The sequence below is a fragment of the Gadus macrocephalus genome, chromosome 17 (assembly GCF_031168955.1).
Source record: "Gadus macrocephalus chromosome 17, ASM3116895v1".
Classification (NCBI taxonomy): Eukaryota; Metazoa; Chordata; class Actinopteri; order Gadiformes; family Gadidae; genus Gadus; species Gadus macrocephalus.
The window spans coordinates 2,387,897-2,403,152 of record NC_082398.1 but is presented as its reverse complement, the minus strand read 5'-3'; the positions used below and the strand labels follow the sequence as shown (position 1 = coordinate 2,403,152).

At 44.5% G+C, this 15,256-nt stretch overlaps 1 protein-coding gene across 1 annotated transcript in view; it reads left to right on the top strand.

The window, feature by feature from the left end:
- Positions 1–15,256, top strand: part of LOC132445589 (receptor-type tyrosine-protein phosphatase delta-like) — a 70,160-nt gene that overhangs the window by 22,615 nt on the left and 32,289 nt on the right. Inside the window, 13 exon segments of the mRNA XM_060035669.1 lie at positions 595–606; positions 2,588–2,857; positions 4,166–4,747; positions 5,020–5,165; positions 5,493–5,637; positions 7,263–7,568; positions 8,422–8,615; positions 9,074–9,100; positions 9,500–9,617; positions 10,149–10,736; positions 11,273–11,370; positions 11,925–12,181; positions 14,322–14,415. Coding sequence (XP_059891652.1) covers positions 595–606; positions 2,588–2,857; positions 4,166–4,747; positions 5,020–5,165; positions 5,493–5,637; positions 7,263–7,568; positions 8,422–8,615; positions 9,074–9,100; positions 9,500–9,617; positions 10,149–10,736; positions 11,273–11,370; positions 11,925–12,181; positions 14,322–14,415 — 2,837 coding nt within the window.

Genomic DNA, 15,256 nt, shown 5'->3' with positions numbered 1-15,256 from the left:
TTATCCGAAGTCTTAACTTGAATGACTTAACCGCTTGTTGTTTTTACCTACTAATCACGCCTGACAGTTTTAACGAAACGTGGTGGACCACTCTCTGCCCCTAGATTTTGAATGTCGTGTGTGTCCTTTCCACCAAGTAGTTTAACAGATCCTTCCAAATTCTATCTTTTGTTTCTCTCCTCTTGAAGGACCGCCTTATTTCACATTTTTCGTTCAATAATTAAAAACGTAATGAATAACATTATGTGCAGCTTAGTAAATTAGTAAAAAAAAAACATCACCAAATTCAGTTGATATCTACTGCACATTTGTCTTAAAAGTAGGCCTAAATACGTTATGCGCTTATACAAGACAGTGCCAAAAGAAATGTAATCTCATCCAAATGACAAATAAATAATAAATAACTTTAAATATTAACAGAAAAGGGTCTGGGAAAGAGATCCCAGCTCCCACTGTTTTGAACCAGAGGGTCCTTCAGTCTTGGCATAGCATTTGACCTCCTTGATTATGGCCTTTTTACTCTCTGTGTTTCCCTTGTCTCTCTCCTTCCCTCATTTTATTTTTGCTCTGCATCAAACCCTAAACATCCCTCAGAGCTACGAGAAGGTTGGTGCTTTTACTTTTTAAAACCAGAAATGATCAATCATTTGTTTTCCACCAAAGCCTCAAAATGTGATTCATGTGACCATATCTCCATGGCACCATAGCTGTATCATCATTTATTTTACAATGTTAACCTCCGTTGATTCAATTTCCGAATAATTTGCAAACGCTGTCGTACGTTCTGTGTTCGTGGGACCCAGTGAAAATGGCAGACTCCCGATCCTTGACTGAATGCTTGACAACATATTAACACACACTGCATGCTAACACAACTTTTAATCTTGGAAATTGGGCGGGAGGGTAAATGGTATTTGCATCTTTTGGCGAGAGTTTGTTTGCATGGTCACCCGGTAACGGTCAAGTTGAATGTTGTCTTCCCCTTACACCTGTCAGTGTTCCTGCTTGGTGACTTAGATAAACGCCAGCACAATAACTTTGGCATTAATGTGTGAGGACAGGACCACCAAAATATGTAAACATGTATATTTAAAAATATTATTTACAATGCCTAGCTTTTCAGAATAACATTACTAAATACTAGGTAAAAACAATTGAATAAGTGGACTCACTCACACATATTACATCGTGGTTAAAATGCCCCCTTCTGCTTTTACAGCAAATTACATTTTGTTGAGTGGTAATATTCCCCCTTTCCCCCAGAGAAAAATACATTTCCTCTGATGAGAGTGACTCAACCCTAGGATGTCATGAAAGAATAATGTGTTTGAGTCATTATCATTAATACTTGACAAATGTAATGATCGAATTAACAGGATGAACACTCCATAGCAGGGGAACACAAGCCAATTGGATATTAATTTAATATAGAAGGAGATAAAAGTTGTATTTAATAATGCAAGAAGTTCCTCTGCTGCTGATTTCCTCTCTGGAGAGGTGCAATCTGCTTGGCATAACAAGCCGTTCAAATCTAAAGATGGCAAAAATATGTCCATTTCGTAACGCACATCATATCAAAATCCTACCAACATTGTATAAGAGCGTTGGTCACTAATTGTCACTTCACAGAAAACCCAGTGAGTCTGAATATTCATAAGCAGTAACACTGAACTCATGCCTTAAATTTTGACGTTGTGATCCTTTCCGTTTTGCCTTGCATCCTACCACTCTCGGCGTTAACACCATGTGACAATGCCAGTTGTCATACCAAATTTTAAAAAATTAACCATATTTGACTGACCCTGTGAACCCTTTCCATTGGGTGTCGCAGCAGTGCAAATCTGAAACCGTTGTGGTTTAGTTTTTGCGCTGTTGCAAAAAATACGACTTGAAATCGTCTGCAATAGCCTTTATGTCCATTGTGCTCTACTCCTTAACATCGATTCTCTCTATAACGTGACTGTTAAAGAGAGTAGTGTTTCATCCAATAGGCATGGATCCATCTCTGTGTCATTTAAATATTTTTTTAATCCTTTTGTGTAATTTTATTTGAAAACCAATTTGTTTTCAATGTGCATCGGCTTTTGCGGGAAGTCTGATGACCACAAAAGCAAACAAGGTTTACATTCCATTGTGATACGTGTCCCTTTCTGAACGGTATCTGTGTGTGTATGTGTATGTGAGGATTTGGTGCGACACATTCATTCCCATCAACTGGGGGCGTGCAGCATAAAAACAGGTTGCCATTCAACTCTGCAATCCATTTTTGCCGTCCAGTATTGTATGTGGTGTTCTGTTCACATCGCGTAGTCACATCATATTTTTGTGCATGATTGTCACAGTTATACGTTGGTATATTGCCTTAAGTCCAAAGGGTGGTTTTAATAAACGCTTTCGCTGTTATTGCTATGTCATCCAATACTTCGGCTCCGTTACCAACACTATATTTGTTCATATTTGTATATTTGTATTGGTATACCGTCAAAGTTTACATGAAACGCCTAACATTAGCTCCAACGGCAGCCATTATGTTCCAGTATCCCTGTCTTCTCTTCCCTGGTTTTGAACTGACTTCGTCTTCCCCCAGTCCGTCGGGTCCCGCCGCGCTTCTCCATCCCGCCCACGGACAACGAGATCATGCCGGGCGGCAGCGTCAACATCACGTGCGTGGCGGTGGGCTCGCCCATGCCCTACGTCAAGTGGATGCTGGGCGCCGAAGACCTGACCCCCGAGGACGACATGCCCATCGGACGCAACGTGCTGGAACTAACTGACGTGCGTCAGTCGGCCAACTACACGTGCGTGGCCATGTCCACGCTGGGGGTGATCGAGGCCGTGGCGCAGATCACGGTGAAAGGTAAAGACAGACGCTTGGTTGGTGCCAAAAAACCAGAGTCCAGTGATCACAGGTGTCATATCGAGTGCACGACTGTCTAGTAGTTATCTTATTTGAAAACCAATTGGCTTGCAATTTGCATCGGCTTTTGGGGGAAACATACCCCAAGTGCCAAGCACTTGGTTCTATGAACATCCTCACTGTACCGACAGTGATATATTGTTCTCCTTCTTCTGACAAATGTACTTATTGCAAGTCGCTTCGAATGAAAGTGTCTGCTAAATGCCCTAAATGTAAATGTAAGAGGGCTTCCGGGTTCTACCCCCAACGCCTGTCAAACTTAAGAGATGCCCTAACCCCTGACTGCACCCTGAAGACATACATCCATAACACTTAGTGTCTCTACATATACGCCAACGCTAAAAGGCTCCCTTCAAGTCACGTTTGAAGTCTAGTTTAATGTGTACATGCTCGCATGGATAACGATATATCCATGCAGTCGTTTTAAACACCCCTTCCTGATGCCATAAATCGTTTGCAGAAGATCTAGCCTTAAGCCGTAGACAAGTCCTGGCACACGGACCCCACATCCCCCATGCCTTACTCACCCGGTTTAGAGCGCAGCGTAACGTTTATCTCTCACAGAGCCCGGAGATCCTCCCGCTCACCGCTTGTGTACGTGAAAGCGTGGGTGAGGGGTTGTTTGAAAAAATAAGAGTGGCTATTGTTTGGTATCCTCTTAGGACACGCCTGTTATCAGAAGGGGTAATCACATCGAGGCAGCGTCTCGCCGGAGAGATCTGGATGATTTGTGTTCCAGTGTTGCCGCATGCCATGACACCAGACAGAATGATGCACAAACACTCCAGCTTAGTTTTTTATTTCGTTTTTCATCGCAGCAGCCATAACATGGTGGTATTAGTCACAATATAACGGTGTCTGGCAGAAGTCTTCAGCCCGAGCATGCTTCAGGTGGCATATAAAGACAATATATTGCCCTGATATATCTCAGTGGGTTGCCAGTGCGGGGGAATTAAAGACATACATTTTACTGCTAAATTATTAAGGAGATAAACACTAGGAAATCCCTAGATTAATGGCACCTAGTACCCCTTTCAAGGTTTTATTTTCTTTCGAACACGGTCGGAGAGGTACCTGAAACCCACATGATCTTTCTTTCATTCTTAGGTCTTGGATGAAAATATACATCATCATTGACACATGCAGTATGTTCACGCGTCATGTTTCTGACATGGCGCGTTCAAATCTAACACAAACGTCCATTCCTCTCCCGAATCGGTCTTACTATTATTTTCATTTTCAAACCAGCGCTACCCAAGTCCCCGGGGGTTCCCGTGGTGACGGAGCGCACCGCCACCAGCATCACGCTGACCTGGGACTCGGGGAACCCTGAGCCTGTGGCCTACTACATCATCCAGCACAAGTCCAAGTCGTCGGAGGACCTGTACAAGGAGATCGACGGCGTGGCCACCACGCGCTACAGCGTGGGCGGCCTCAGCCCCTACTCGGACTACGAGTTCCGCGTGGTGGCGGTGAACAACATCGGCCGCGGCCCGCCCAGCGAGGCCATCGAGGCCAAGACGGCGGAGCAGGCGCCCAGCACGGCGCCCAGACAGATCAGGGGTCGTATGCTGAGCGCCACCACGGCGGTCATCCACTGGGACGAGCCCGAGGAGGCCAACGGGCAGATCATGGGCTACAGGGTGTACTACACCATGGACTCCAACCAGCATGTCAACGTGTGGGAGAAGCAGATCGTCCGGGGGTCCAACTTCGTCACCATCCAGGGCTTGATACCCAACAAGACCTACTACATCAAGGTGCTGGCCTACACCTCTGTGGGCGACGGACCTCTCTCTCCTGACCTGCAGATCATCGCCAAGACCGGAGGTAGGGTCGTTCAATTGTTTAACAGTCTTTGGGGGCTCATTGAGGAAATAACACAATTTAATCTATGCAATTGACTTTTTGTTATTATTGTATAATTCCATGAAAATTATAATTGTGGGGGTTCAGTCGGTTGCAATCTGCAACCTCACCACTAGTTGCCACTAAATCCTACTCGCAATATCAGGTCTAATTGCAGACGTGGTTTGAGTGACGCCTGGCTCAGCATTTTGTAATAACCGACAACACTCTCTTGGCGTCAATCTATTTTGCAGTTCCTTCACAGCCGACAGACTTCAAAGGAGAAGCCAAGTCAGAAACAAGCATTTTATTGTCCTGGATCGCCCCAGCGCAGACAGGGCAGGACAACCAGATCCTGGGGTACGAACTGCTGTACAAGAAGAGGGACGACAAGGAGGAGGTAACTAGCTGCTCTCAGTATATATCATTGAACTCTTAACTTTGTGAACTCTGAATCACACTGAATCATCTTGAATCATCCCATACAATTTGCAATCCTCTTTCATTGCAAGTGATTCACAATGACGGTTGCATATTACCTTCGACAAGTTATAGTTCCTCTGGTGAGGAGGTTCGTGATTTGAATTTCAATACCACGATCTTCATACTTCCTATAATCTTATGACTCCATGACGGTGGCTCCACTTGTAACGTCATGTGGCATCACGTGAAACCCTGCTATCGCAAAACAAGTGGAGACATAAATAACGCCACCTTCCCCCAACAGAAACGGATCAGCTTCGAGCCCACCACGTCGTACCTCCTGAAGGACCTGAAACCCTTCACCACGTACACCTTCCAGCTCGCCGCGCGGAGCAAGCATGGCGATGGGGCGTACACCAACGAGATATCGGCCGAAACCCCACAAACACGTAGGTCCCCTTCCTTATCTGACCTCTAAATACTGAGACTGTGCCGAAGAGTTGTAACAACTTATGGACGGTGGTGGACAATATGCATAGAGCTTTCATTTCAAATGCATCACTTTTTGTACATGTGCAGAAAGCCAAGCTGAAAATTAAACTGATTTTGTTTAACAAGGCAGAAGGCACACAATGCCTTGCGTGGTGATGCATTTGAAATGTAAAAAACTGAAATAAGGTCAATCGAGGTTAGTTTTACTTGTATCTGATGTGCACTTGGCCATTCCCTATTCACTTTGAATAGACACCTGACCTTTATTGTGAAGTCTGGTGGCAAGGTTACCAAAAAAAACACTCTACCTTTGTTGTGCAAAAACATTCTGACGTGGGCATATAACATATTGCATTATTTATATGATCCCTAATACCGACTGTCATCTAGTTGTTTCGGAAGAGCTTATTTTTTTTCGATCTATAAATAAAAACCAGAACCTTGTCTCCTGACATCACATCAGCCGAACTGAATACGCTGAACACTTGCAGGCTTGCAGAACTTTCTATGCTATGCTTTCTACGTCAAAATCCAACATTAAGGACAGGAAAGCCAAAATGGACGCCCTTATCGGGTCTGATTGGAGGGGGCATTGAGAGGTAGTTAAGGGAGGGAGGGAGGGAGGGGCGTATATATGTATATATATTCGTATAGGAAATGCTCATAGAAAGCTCTGTATTGTCGTGTATCATGGGTATATTCAGATGAAATATAACAATTGTTTCAAATGACAGAAGATACAGACGTATCTTGCAAAATCCTCTTTTGCACCGCAAAAGGTTGAATCAGACTAGGGCAGAGGTGAAGGTAGGTATCGAAGTGGAAACAACTCAGTGTGTTCCTTGATGTAGGTGGGGAGGTAAATACTGACGTAAGATAAAGTAACAGTGCATGTGAACGTGCTTAGAGTCTATTAATTCAGTCATGTCTTCTTGGGGAGCTCTCTGTTGAATATCAGGCTTTTACCACAAACCAACAGGCTTCGGAAAGGTTGGTGATTTTTCCTATGAATTAAGTGACACATCAACCTTTATGTTTTTGGATTGATGGTAACTGCTTGCACAATTTGTCATTATTAGTATCATTATTTAAAATTTATTTGAGGCTCAAACTTATTAAGGATTCATAATTATTTGGGGCAAATCCTAGACATTGATCAATTGTCAGATTGAGTTATTGCCAATATAATTTTTTCACTAAGGTAGGTTTAATATTCTAGAGCTGTCCATTCACAAATCCATGCAGACATCACACGTATATCAATCACGTTTGTTCATGTTGGTCTTTACCTTTTACTTTGCTTTTTGTTTGCGATTTATACCATTGACATCAAATTCATTTTCGCACGTGTTTGTGGTTTTGTCCTCATTTCGTGTTATTTTGTTTCCTTTTATTTTTTTATTCATCATCACCACCACCATCATCCAACCCCGCACCTGCCTCCTCCCATCCCCCCCGAAAAAACCTCAACCCCACCCCCCCCCCCCAACCCCCCACCCCCCCCCTCAAAACAAACTGTGCCCAAAACAAAACCCAACGAAACAAAACTCTTCGGAACCTCCACTGACAATGGACCAATCAGAGCCCTCAGGCTCTCCCCAAGACGTCAGGTGCAGCAGCCCCAGTTCCACCAGCATCGTGGTGGTCTGGGGCCCGCCGCCCATCGAGGATCAGAACGGGATCATAACAAAGTACACTGTTCACTACTGGACCCCGGACGGAGAGGACACCACCACGCACGACTCCTCGGACATTCCTCCGGAAAACCCGACGTACCTTCTGGAAAACCTGGAGAAATGGACGGAATACAGCGTGACTGTCACTGCTCACACGGATGTCGGAGCCGGACCGGAAAGCTTGCCCCGGCTCGTACGGACAGAGGAGGACGGTATGTGTGCGTTTCCGACAAGGCCCAGCTGCAAAAGCCCCGTTTAACCCACTCCCCTTGGCAGTTACTAAACTACTCCTGCCTCCCTTCTAACCTCCCCCTGGCTGCGATTATTATGACTAACGCTTGAGACATTTCCAATCAATTCCCAGTTGGAATTAGCTTTCTTTTTCTTCTCTTTTGTAATACTTTTTGAAAGTTTGCGGGGGTTTTTAACCGTTTTTTTTTCAACTCGAATCAATTTCAACAAATGGTATGGCTTTTTGATCCGACGGCCTCTCACTTCCTGTCTACACTGTCTTTTTTTTTTTGTCCGTACAATTTTTTAATCTACGTACAACTGTTTTTTGGCTTTTTGTAGGAGCAACAGCTTTCGGGACAGTGGGAATAAGACAAGGTGGAAGGAATTTTGTTCAAGGCCAATTTTTGTAAATGTTTTTTGCTCATGCAGTATAATCATTTTTAATCCATTTTTCCCCCTTGCCCTTCATAGCCAAAATTCTTGCTGTGCTTCAAGCATTTGAAGCACCCGACTTTGGCTTCATTTTTCTATTTTGATAAAACATTTTTATTCCATGTTTTTAAAATCCACTAATCATTTTTGTAATGTTACGAGATTGGTGTCAGACCTGCCTTTGGCGTTGCTTTTCCTTTTTCCTTGCCATTGTTGAAAAATTGATCTAAATATGGTGATGGGTGCAGTAAGCTGCATTTTCAAATTTTTGACCCCTTCCTCCGCACGCCCACATTTCCCCCCCCTGGATTCGGCCAGGTGTTAACCCAAAGGCGGAAAGTGGGTTTTTCTATAATTGTGACCTCTCTCTCTTATTATCCCATGGTGTTCTTCCTCCAGTTCCCAGCGGGCCACCTCGTAAAGTTGAGGTGGAGGCTGTCAACTCCTCGTCAATTAAAGTGATGTGGCGCTCGCCCATGCCCACCAAGCAGCACGGTCAGATCCGAGGGTACCAGGTGCACTATGTCAGGATGCTTAATGGGGAGCCCATGGGACAGCCAGTCATCAAGGACATGTTGATCGATGACGCCCAGGTATAGTAGCTTCCTCCTCCTCCTCCTCCTCCTCCTCCACCACAGCCAGCTGCCTCATCTCTCTCAGACACTGCACACACACACAAACAATCTCTCTCTGTCTGTCTTTGCTTTTCCCCTCCATGCCCCTAACCTTGACTCAAAGTCTCTCCCAAACAGCCGCAGTCAAGTCGTTTGTCTAGGAAGTTGGTTGCTGCCCTAATTGTAGTGAAAGGGAAAATGCTCTGATGTAAGAAATTAGACATTATTAAAGATTATTGATCCGGTAATTATACTAATGACTTCTTAATGTTACTCAGCACGGTAGTGGCAACCTAATTAGACACATCGATCATGTTTTTTATCTTGCATGTTGTTTTCAAGTCAAAGATGTATTCATTCAGTCGTCTGTATTTGAGGCGCAATTAGATCTACAGTACAAATCTTTGATTTTGTTCCTCTTTCTTTCCAAAAACCAGTGGGAATATGATGATTCAACTGAACACGTGAGTGGATACAAGATGTATATCTAATATGTAATATAATAATAATAAAGACTTTATTATTATAATCACTGTGTGCTGTTTCAGCCACTGTATAGTAGACAGATGGTTATTTACTTTTTGCTCAAAGACTGTTAAATTAACACTCACCTCGAAACAGCAGATGTTGAATCGCAGATGGTAAAGTGATTTTTTTAAATTGATGAGGAAGAAAATATATATTTTCTTGTCTGAACCACAAACTACCACAGCACCACTCATTGCGTACTATAATACATTTCAAATTATATAAGATATATCAATTTGACTATGTATCCTATAAGAGGATCCGGCACAGACTATAAAACCTCACACAAGGCCCTTGGAGCAGGCTCTAATAATGTACCCTTTACTCTGCTACAGGAAATGATCATCACAGAGCTACAAGCTGAGACCACCTACTCAGTGGCTGTCGCTGCCTACACAACCAAAGGCGACGGAGCCCGTAGCAAGCCCAAACTCATCACAACCACTGGGGCAGGTAGGTGGGAGCTGTGTGCCTGCACCCTGGGTCCTCCACTTGACACCTTCAGTCCCCCCCCTGGTGGAGTGGGCAGAGAAATTTTCTTTCTCTTCCACCTTGGTGGCTAATTGTAGCTATTATTGGCATCATAAAAGCATATGGTAGGAACAGGGTAATTTTCTTATTTTATGGGAGTTGTGCCAGAGACTTTTAAAAGCATAACTGCTCTCTGTGTGCGTGACATATTCTGCCATTTTGCTTCGAGGCAGCACATTCCAGCGAGCGCATGCTGGCAGAGCAATGATAGTGTGAATTGGAAATGGATGATAAATACATAGAGCAGATCTATAAAAAAATACAGAAAATGGCGAGACCGAAATAATATTGAGGATTATAATGTTACTTTGTGCTCAGGACTTTAGAAATCAACCTGCATCTTGTATGCTTACACTGCCGGTAGGATGAATTTAAACATCTAAGTATTGCAGGTGGTGCGGGGGAATCAGCAAACATCCCATCGTCACCTTTTTCTTCTACCTCTGTTCTCAGTTCCCGATAAACCCCGGCTCATGGTCAGCACCACCAACATGGGCACGGCCCTGCTCCAATGGCACCCCCCGGCCATCACCCACGGCCCCTTGCAAGGCTACCGCCTCCGCTTCGGCCGCAAAGACGTGGACCCCCTGACGGTGATCGAGTTCCCCGAGCGCGAGAACCACTACACCACCAAGGAGATCCACAAGGGCGCCTCGTACACCTTCCGCCTCTCCGCCCGCAACAAGGTGGGCTTCGGCGAGGAGACGGTCAAGGAGGTGACCACCAACGAGGACGTTCCCGGCGGCTACCCTCAGAGCATCTCTGCCGAGGGGGGCACCACCACCACCATTCAGGTGAGCTGGAAGCCGCTGCTGCTGGCAGAGCGCAACGGCAACGTGGTGAAGTACGCGCTGCAGTACAAGGACATCAACAGCCCGCGCAGCCCCTCCGAGCTCTTCATCACCGCGCCCGAGTCCACCGTCGTCCTGGACGGCCTACGACCCGACACCACTTATGATATCAAAATGTGTGCCTTCACCAGCAAGGGCCCCGGGCCATATAGCCCCAGTGTGCAATTCAGAACACAGCCGCTGGATCAAGGTAGGACCATTCCCGAAAAGACTACCCCCCCTCCCTTCCTCCTCCTCCTCCTCCTCCTCCTCCCCCTTCTTCACTCCTCCACCCTTTCTTTAAAACCAGCTCGTCCTTGTAATCTCGCCAAAAGAGCAGCCATCTCTACAAAAACAGCCGAACCGAGACAAAACAACAAGCCGATCGATTTTCAAAGCCTCCCGTTTTTTGTTCTATATTTAGTCGCACTGAAAAAAAACGAAAAAAACCGATTTAACCAAAAGCGTAAAGTAAGTATGTGTTGTCCCTTGTGTTGTCAGCCAAGCAAAGGTCAGCCATTCATTTTATACGCTGAAGCTGTTGGTCAGCAGGTAAGAAGGGGGGGGGGGGGGGGGTCGGGGTATGGTAAGCCTTAATATAGTGCTGAAACGCCCGCTGTATTTCAGTCGGGCTTCATGCTCAGGTAAGCATGTGCGGCGCAGGCAGGAAGCTCCTTGGGTGGATGACCACTAAAGTTGTTTTTTTGATTTGTGTCTAAATCTTCTACTCCCCCTTTCTTTTAGCAGTGTTTGCAAAAAACTTCCACGTGAAGGCCGCAACTAAGACGTCAGTGCTGCTCACCTGGGAGATCCCCGAGAACTACAACCCGGCCCAGCCCTTCACCGTGAGTCAGGTCCATCCCAGCACGCTCACCTCAGGAACACCAGATGTGTTGAAGAGAATAGGGCTGCTCCAATCGCGTAGTTGTCAAACATAATGAGCATAATGCGGCCGTGGAGTACAATAAATTGCAACGACAAGTAGGAGTTTAAAAGTGTTAGAGTAGGAGTTTAAAAGTGTAGAATAACAAATTCCCAGAGTGCTTGTCATTCTGTGAGAGCGATATTGACTAAATTTGCAATAATAGCAACATATTGATATGACACAACTACTAAAGAAATATGATATTTATATATATGTGTGTGTACATAACTATTCTAGATAGATAAATATATGCATAGAGAGATTGATACAAAGATATATATATATATATATATATATATATATATATATATATATATATATATATACATAGATAGATAGATCTATGTTCATGTGAAGGCCGCCACGAAGACATCTGTGCTTCTAGATCTATCTATAGATCTAGTTGCCATAGATCTATATATAGGTTACGGTTGTATTTTATGGTGTTAAAAACTACAACTCCCACACGTCCAGATCCTGTACGACAACGGGCAGAGCGTGGAGGTGGACGGTAAGATCACCCAGAAGCTGATCACCGGGCTCCAGCCGGAGACCCAGTACTCCTTCCTCCTCACCAACCGGGGGAACAGCGCAGGGGGGCTGCAGCACCGCGTCTCCACCATGACCGCCCCCGACATCCTGCGGACCAAGCCCAACCTGGTCGGCAAGACCAACTCTGACGGCATGGTGACCGTCCAGCTGCCGCCCGTGCTGACCACCGAGAAAGTCAGGTGAGAGAGGCCCTCGACGCTATTAAAAACTGAAGACTTATCTTTTTAAAAAAGCCTTTTGCTAATTTCCCTTTTACTGTTTATGTAATATATGTTGTAACAACCCCTTTTATTTTATTTTTCTCTCTCTTAAACTCTGTAGCACTTTGAGATTTCTGAAAGTAAAGTGCTCTACAAATTAAATATATGATTATTATTATTATAATTATTGTTATTATTATTATTAGGTAGTCGACCCCTAACTGCTTCTCAGTCGTTCCCTTAGACGCATACATTTATGAGCTGGTGGGTTTGAGACTAGAGTTGTTCCGATGCCGATACCAGTATCGGAAATTACTCTGATACTGCCAAAAAATGCAGTATCGGGGATCGTCGAGTACGCAAGTCTATGCGCTGATCCGATACCATCACATGACTCGTTAATGATTACAAAGGACATCACAAAAAGAACATGGAAAGTTGGAATGGGAAACACGCTATCTCCAACCTATTGGATTGGATTGGATTAGATTGGATGTGTGGGTTGAGCTACCGAGTCAGAAAAACGTGGACGCTCTCACTTAACTACAAGAAACCAAATACGAGCCCCTTTCGACTTGGAGGCGCCACACTCAAACCTCTAGACCAGGGGTCAGCAACCTTTTCAACATGCAGTGCCAGTTTGACATTTTCTCGTTAATGAGTGTGCCTTAAGCAACAATCTATTAAATATTAGGCTGAATTATGACAGCGACTAAAAACCTTTCCAGAAGACCTGGAATTGTACTGTTTCCATATAGTCCACAATCATGCATCAACATTTTAAATATGTTTTTGGTTGTTATATTTGCAACAAGGGTTTACAAATTATAATGTTCCATCTTAAAACACCAATTTCAGAAACTCATTCAAAAACATATTTGCACTGTGAGAAATTAAAAAAACGAGAATATATGAGAATGCTGGAACCATCCAAATCAATATCTTTAAGACATGTACAGCTTTGCAATACCATGTGAAGGCGATGCATACAGGCCACTTGCAACAATATTTAAAATATTTTCTTCTCTATTACTCACAACATAGGTTTAAAAACGATCAATTGATCCCGTTTCAGAACACTACTTTCTGTAACTAATTGAAACATATTTGCACTGGGAGGAAATGCCCAAAACAGAATAAAGTGCAAAAAAAATCGGTAGTAATGATTTTGCTGCCGCATTGTGCTTTGAATTCTTTAATAATAATAGTAAAATATATATATATTTTTTTTAAGTGTGCCCATGATTATGCTGCCCCGTGCCAGTGGTGGCACACGTGCCTAGGGTTGCCGACCCCTGCTCTAGACTGTCTCCATTAGTAACTGTGCCATTAAACAAAGTAAGAGAATTTTCCTAAAGCAGAAACCACATCTGGCCCACTTCATGTATGTGTGCTAACATGATGTAACTCAGCATCACCTAAGCCTACGGACCCTACTAAGCTCTCTAAAGTCGGTTAGAGTCAAAACAAACAAAGCCCCGTTGGATCGTCTCACATTAGTCTCCAAACGCGCACTTCAAGTCCATCTTTGTTGTTTATTTTCTTTTTGTATCCAGCCTGTGCACTTGGCCGTGCCTCTGTCATGCCAGGATTTAAGCTAATTAGTGTGGCGGGCTAATGGCTGCCACGCACACTAACACTAGCTTGGGTAACACCAGCTAGGGCTTTGCCCAACCAGAAATTCCAGCCGAAATAAAAAGACAGAGACCATTATCTCCATTGCCGCCCCAGCTGAGGGGATAAAAATCATTTTAATTCCATCTTTCTCTGGTGCACATCAAGAGCCTGGCTAATTAGCTCACTGTGGGGCTCTTTCGAGATGAAAGAGGGGTCCCTGAGTTCTGTGAGCACAATGCTAATATATTAACTTTTTTCTCCTCCTTATCTCGATGCCGCATCCGCCAAGGCCAGCGACTCTTTGTAAAACAAACAGACTGTGTGTGGTGTGCCGTTTCAAAGCTTCACAATGGCTCTGTGCGGATTTCCCTTTTGTTTAATCTCAGACCTGCTGTGATTTAACTATTAGGAATGATTTGGCTTTGATTTGATGTGTTAAAAAAAATTGTCCTTTCTGAAACGTTTCCCACTAAAGATGGGTGGTGTGTGTGCTCGCCCACAGGGGATACTACATTGTGGTGGTCCCGCTTAAGAAGCAGCGAACGGGCAAGTTCTTCAAACCCTGGGACAACCCGGACGAGATGAACCTTGAGGAGGTAGGTGTCGTGGTCATGGCCACGGTTTACACGGCGTGATTCAAACGCCACAATATGCCCACAGAGAAAAAACACAGGGGACGGATAAGGAACAGAGCCGTCCATTTACATGCATTACAAAGCCAAACACTGTGTGCTCGAGGCTGGGTGCGATGTAGTAATCGGACTCCCTGTGGCGGCAGTACGGGGGGGAAAAAGGCATAGGAGAGGGACTCGCTGATTGCCACAAATAGCATTTTCTCCTATGACAAGGGCTGCATGGAGTAGCGCTGGAGTGCACTGCAGCGCGTTCCCCGCACCTCCTTCTGCGCGGGTCTGTACGGTAATTACATGAAGAGCTGCATCAGGTCTTTGCGTCCCCGCACTCGATCCTGGAAACAAAATTAGGGACTGGCTAAGCCGTTGGTTATGCAAAAGTCCTCGACAACTTTTCTATTTAACCACCCGAGATAATGCGCCAGCATGTGCGTGCGTGTGTGTGTCTGTCGCATCTGTGCTCCAATGGGCATGCAGCTCTTTGGAAACATTCGGAAAGTGCACCATTTATTATGATTATGTATTTCATACATATTTTTTTACATGCAGCGCTCATGCAAACGCATGAATGGGTTCGTCAAAAGATAGCGTTGCCTTCCTAGATTAGCTCCTTGTACGACCAAACGTGTATGTCACGAAGGTACGCAATGTAACGCAAACGTCCCTTTTTTAAACAGGATTGTACAGTCTAAAAGAACAGCCGTAAGTCGGTTTTTAACGTTTTTTTAAGCTAATATCTGGGTTGTTAACTTGTCTTGAATGATTACGACCGCATTGTGTCTCATCCGGACTGTGGGTTTATGGC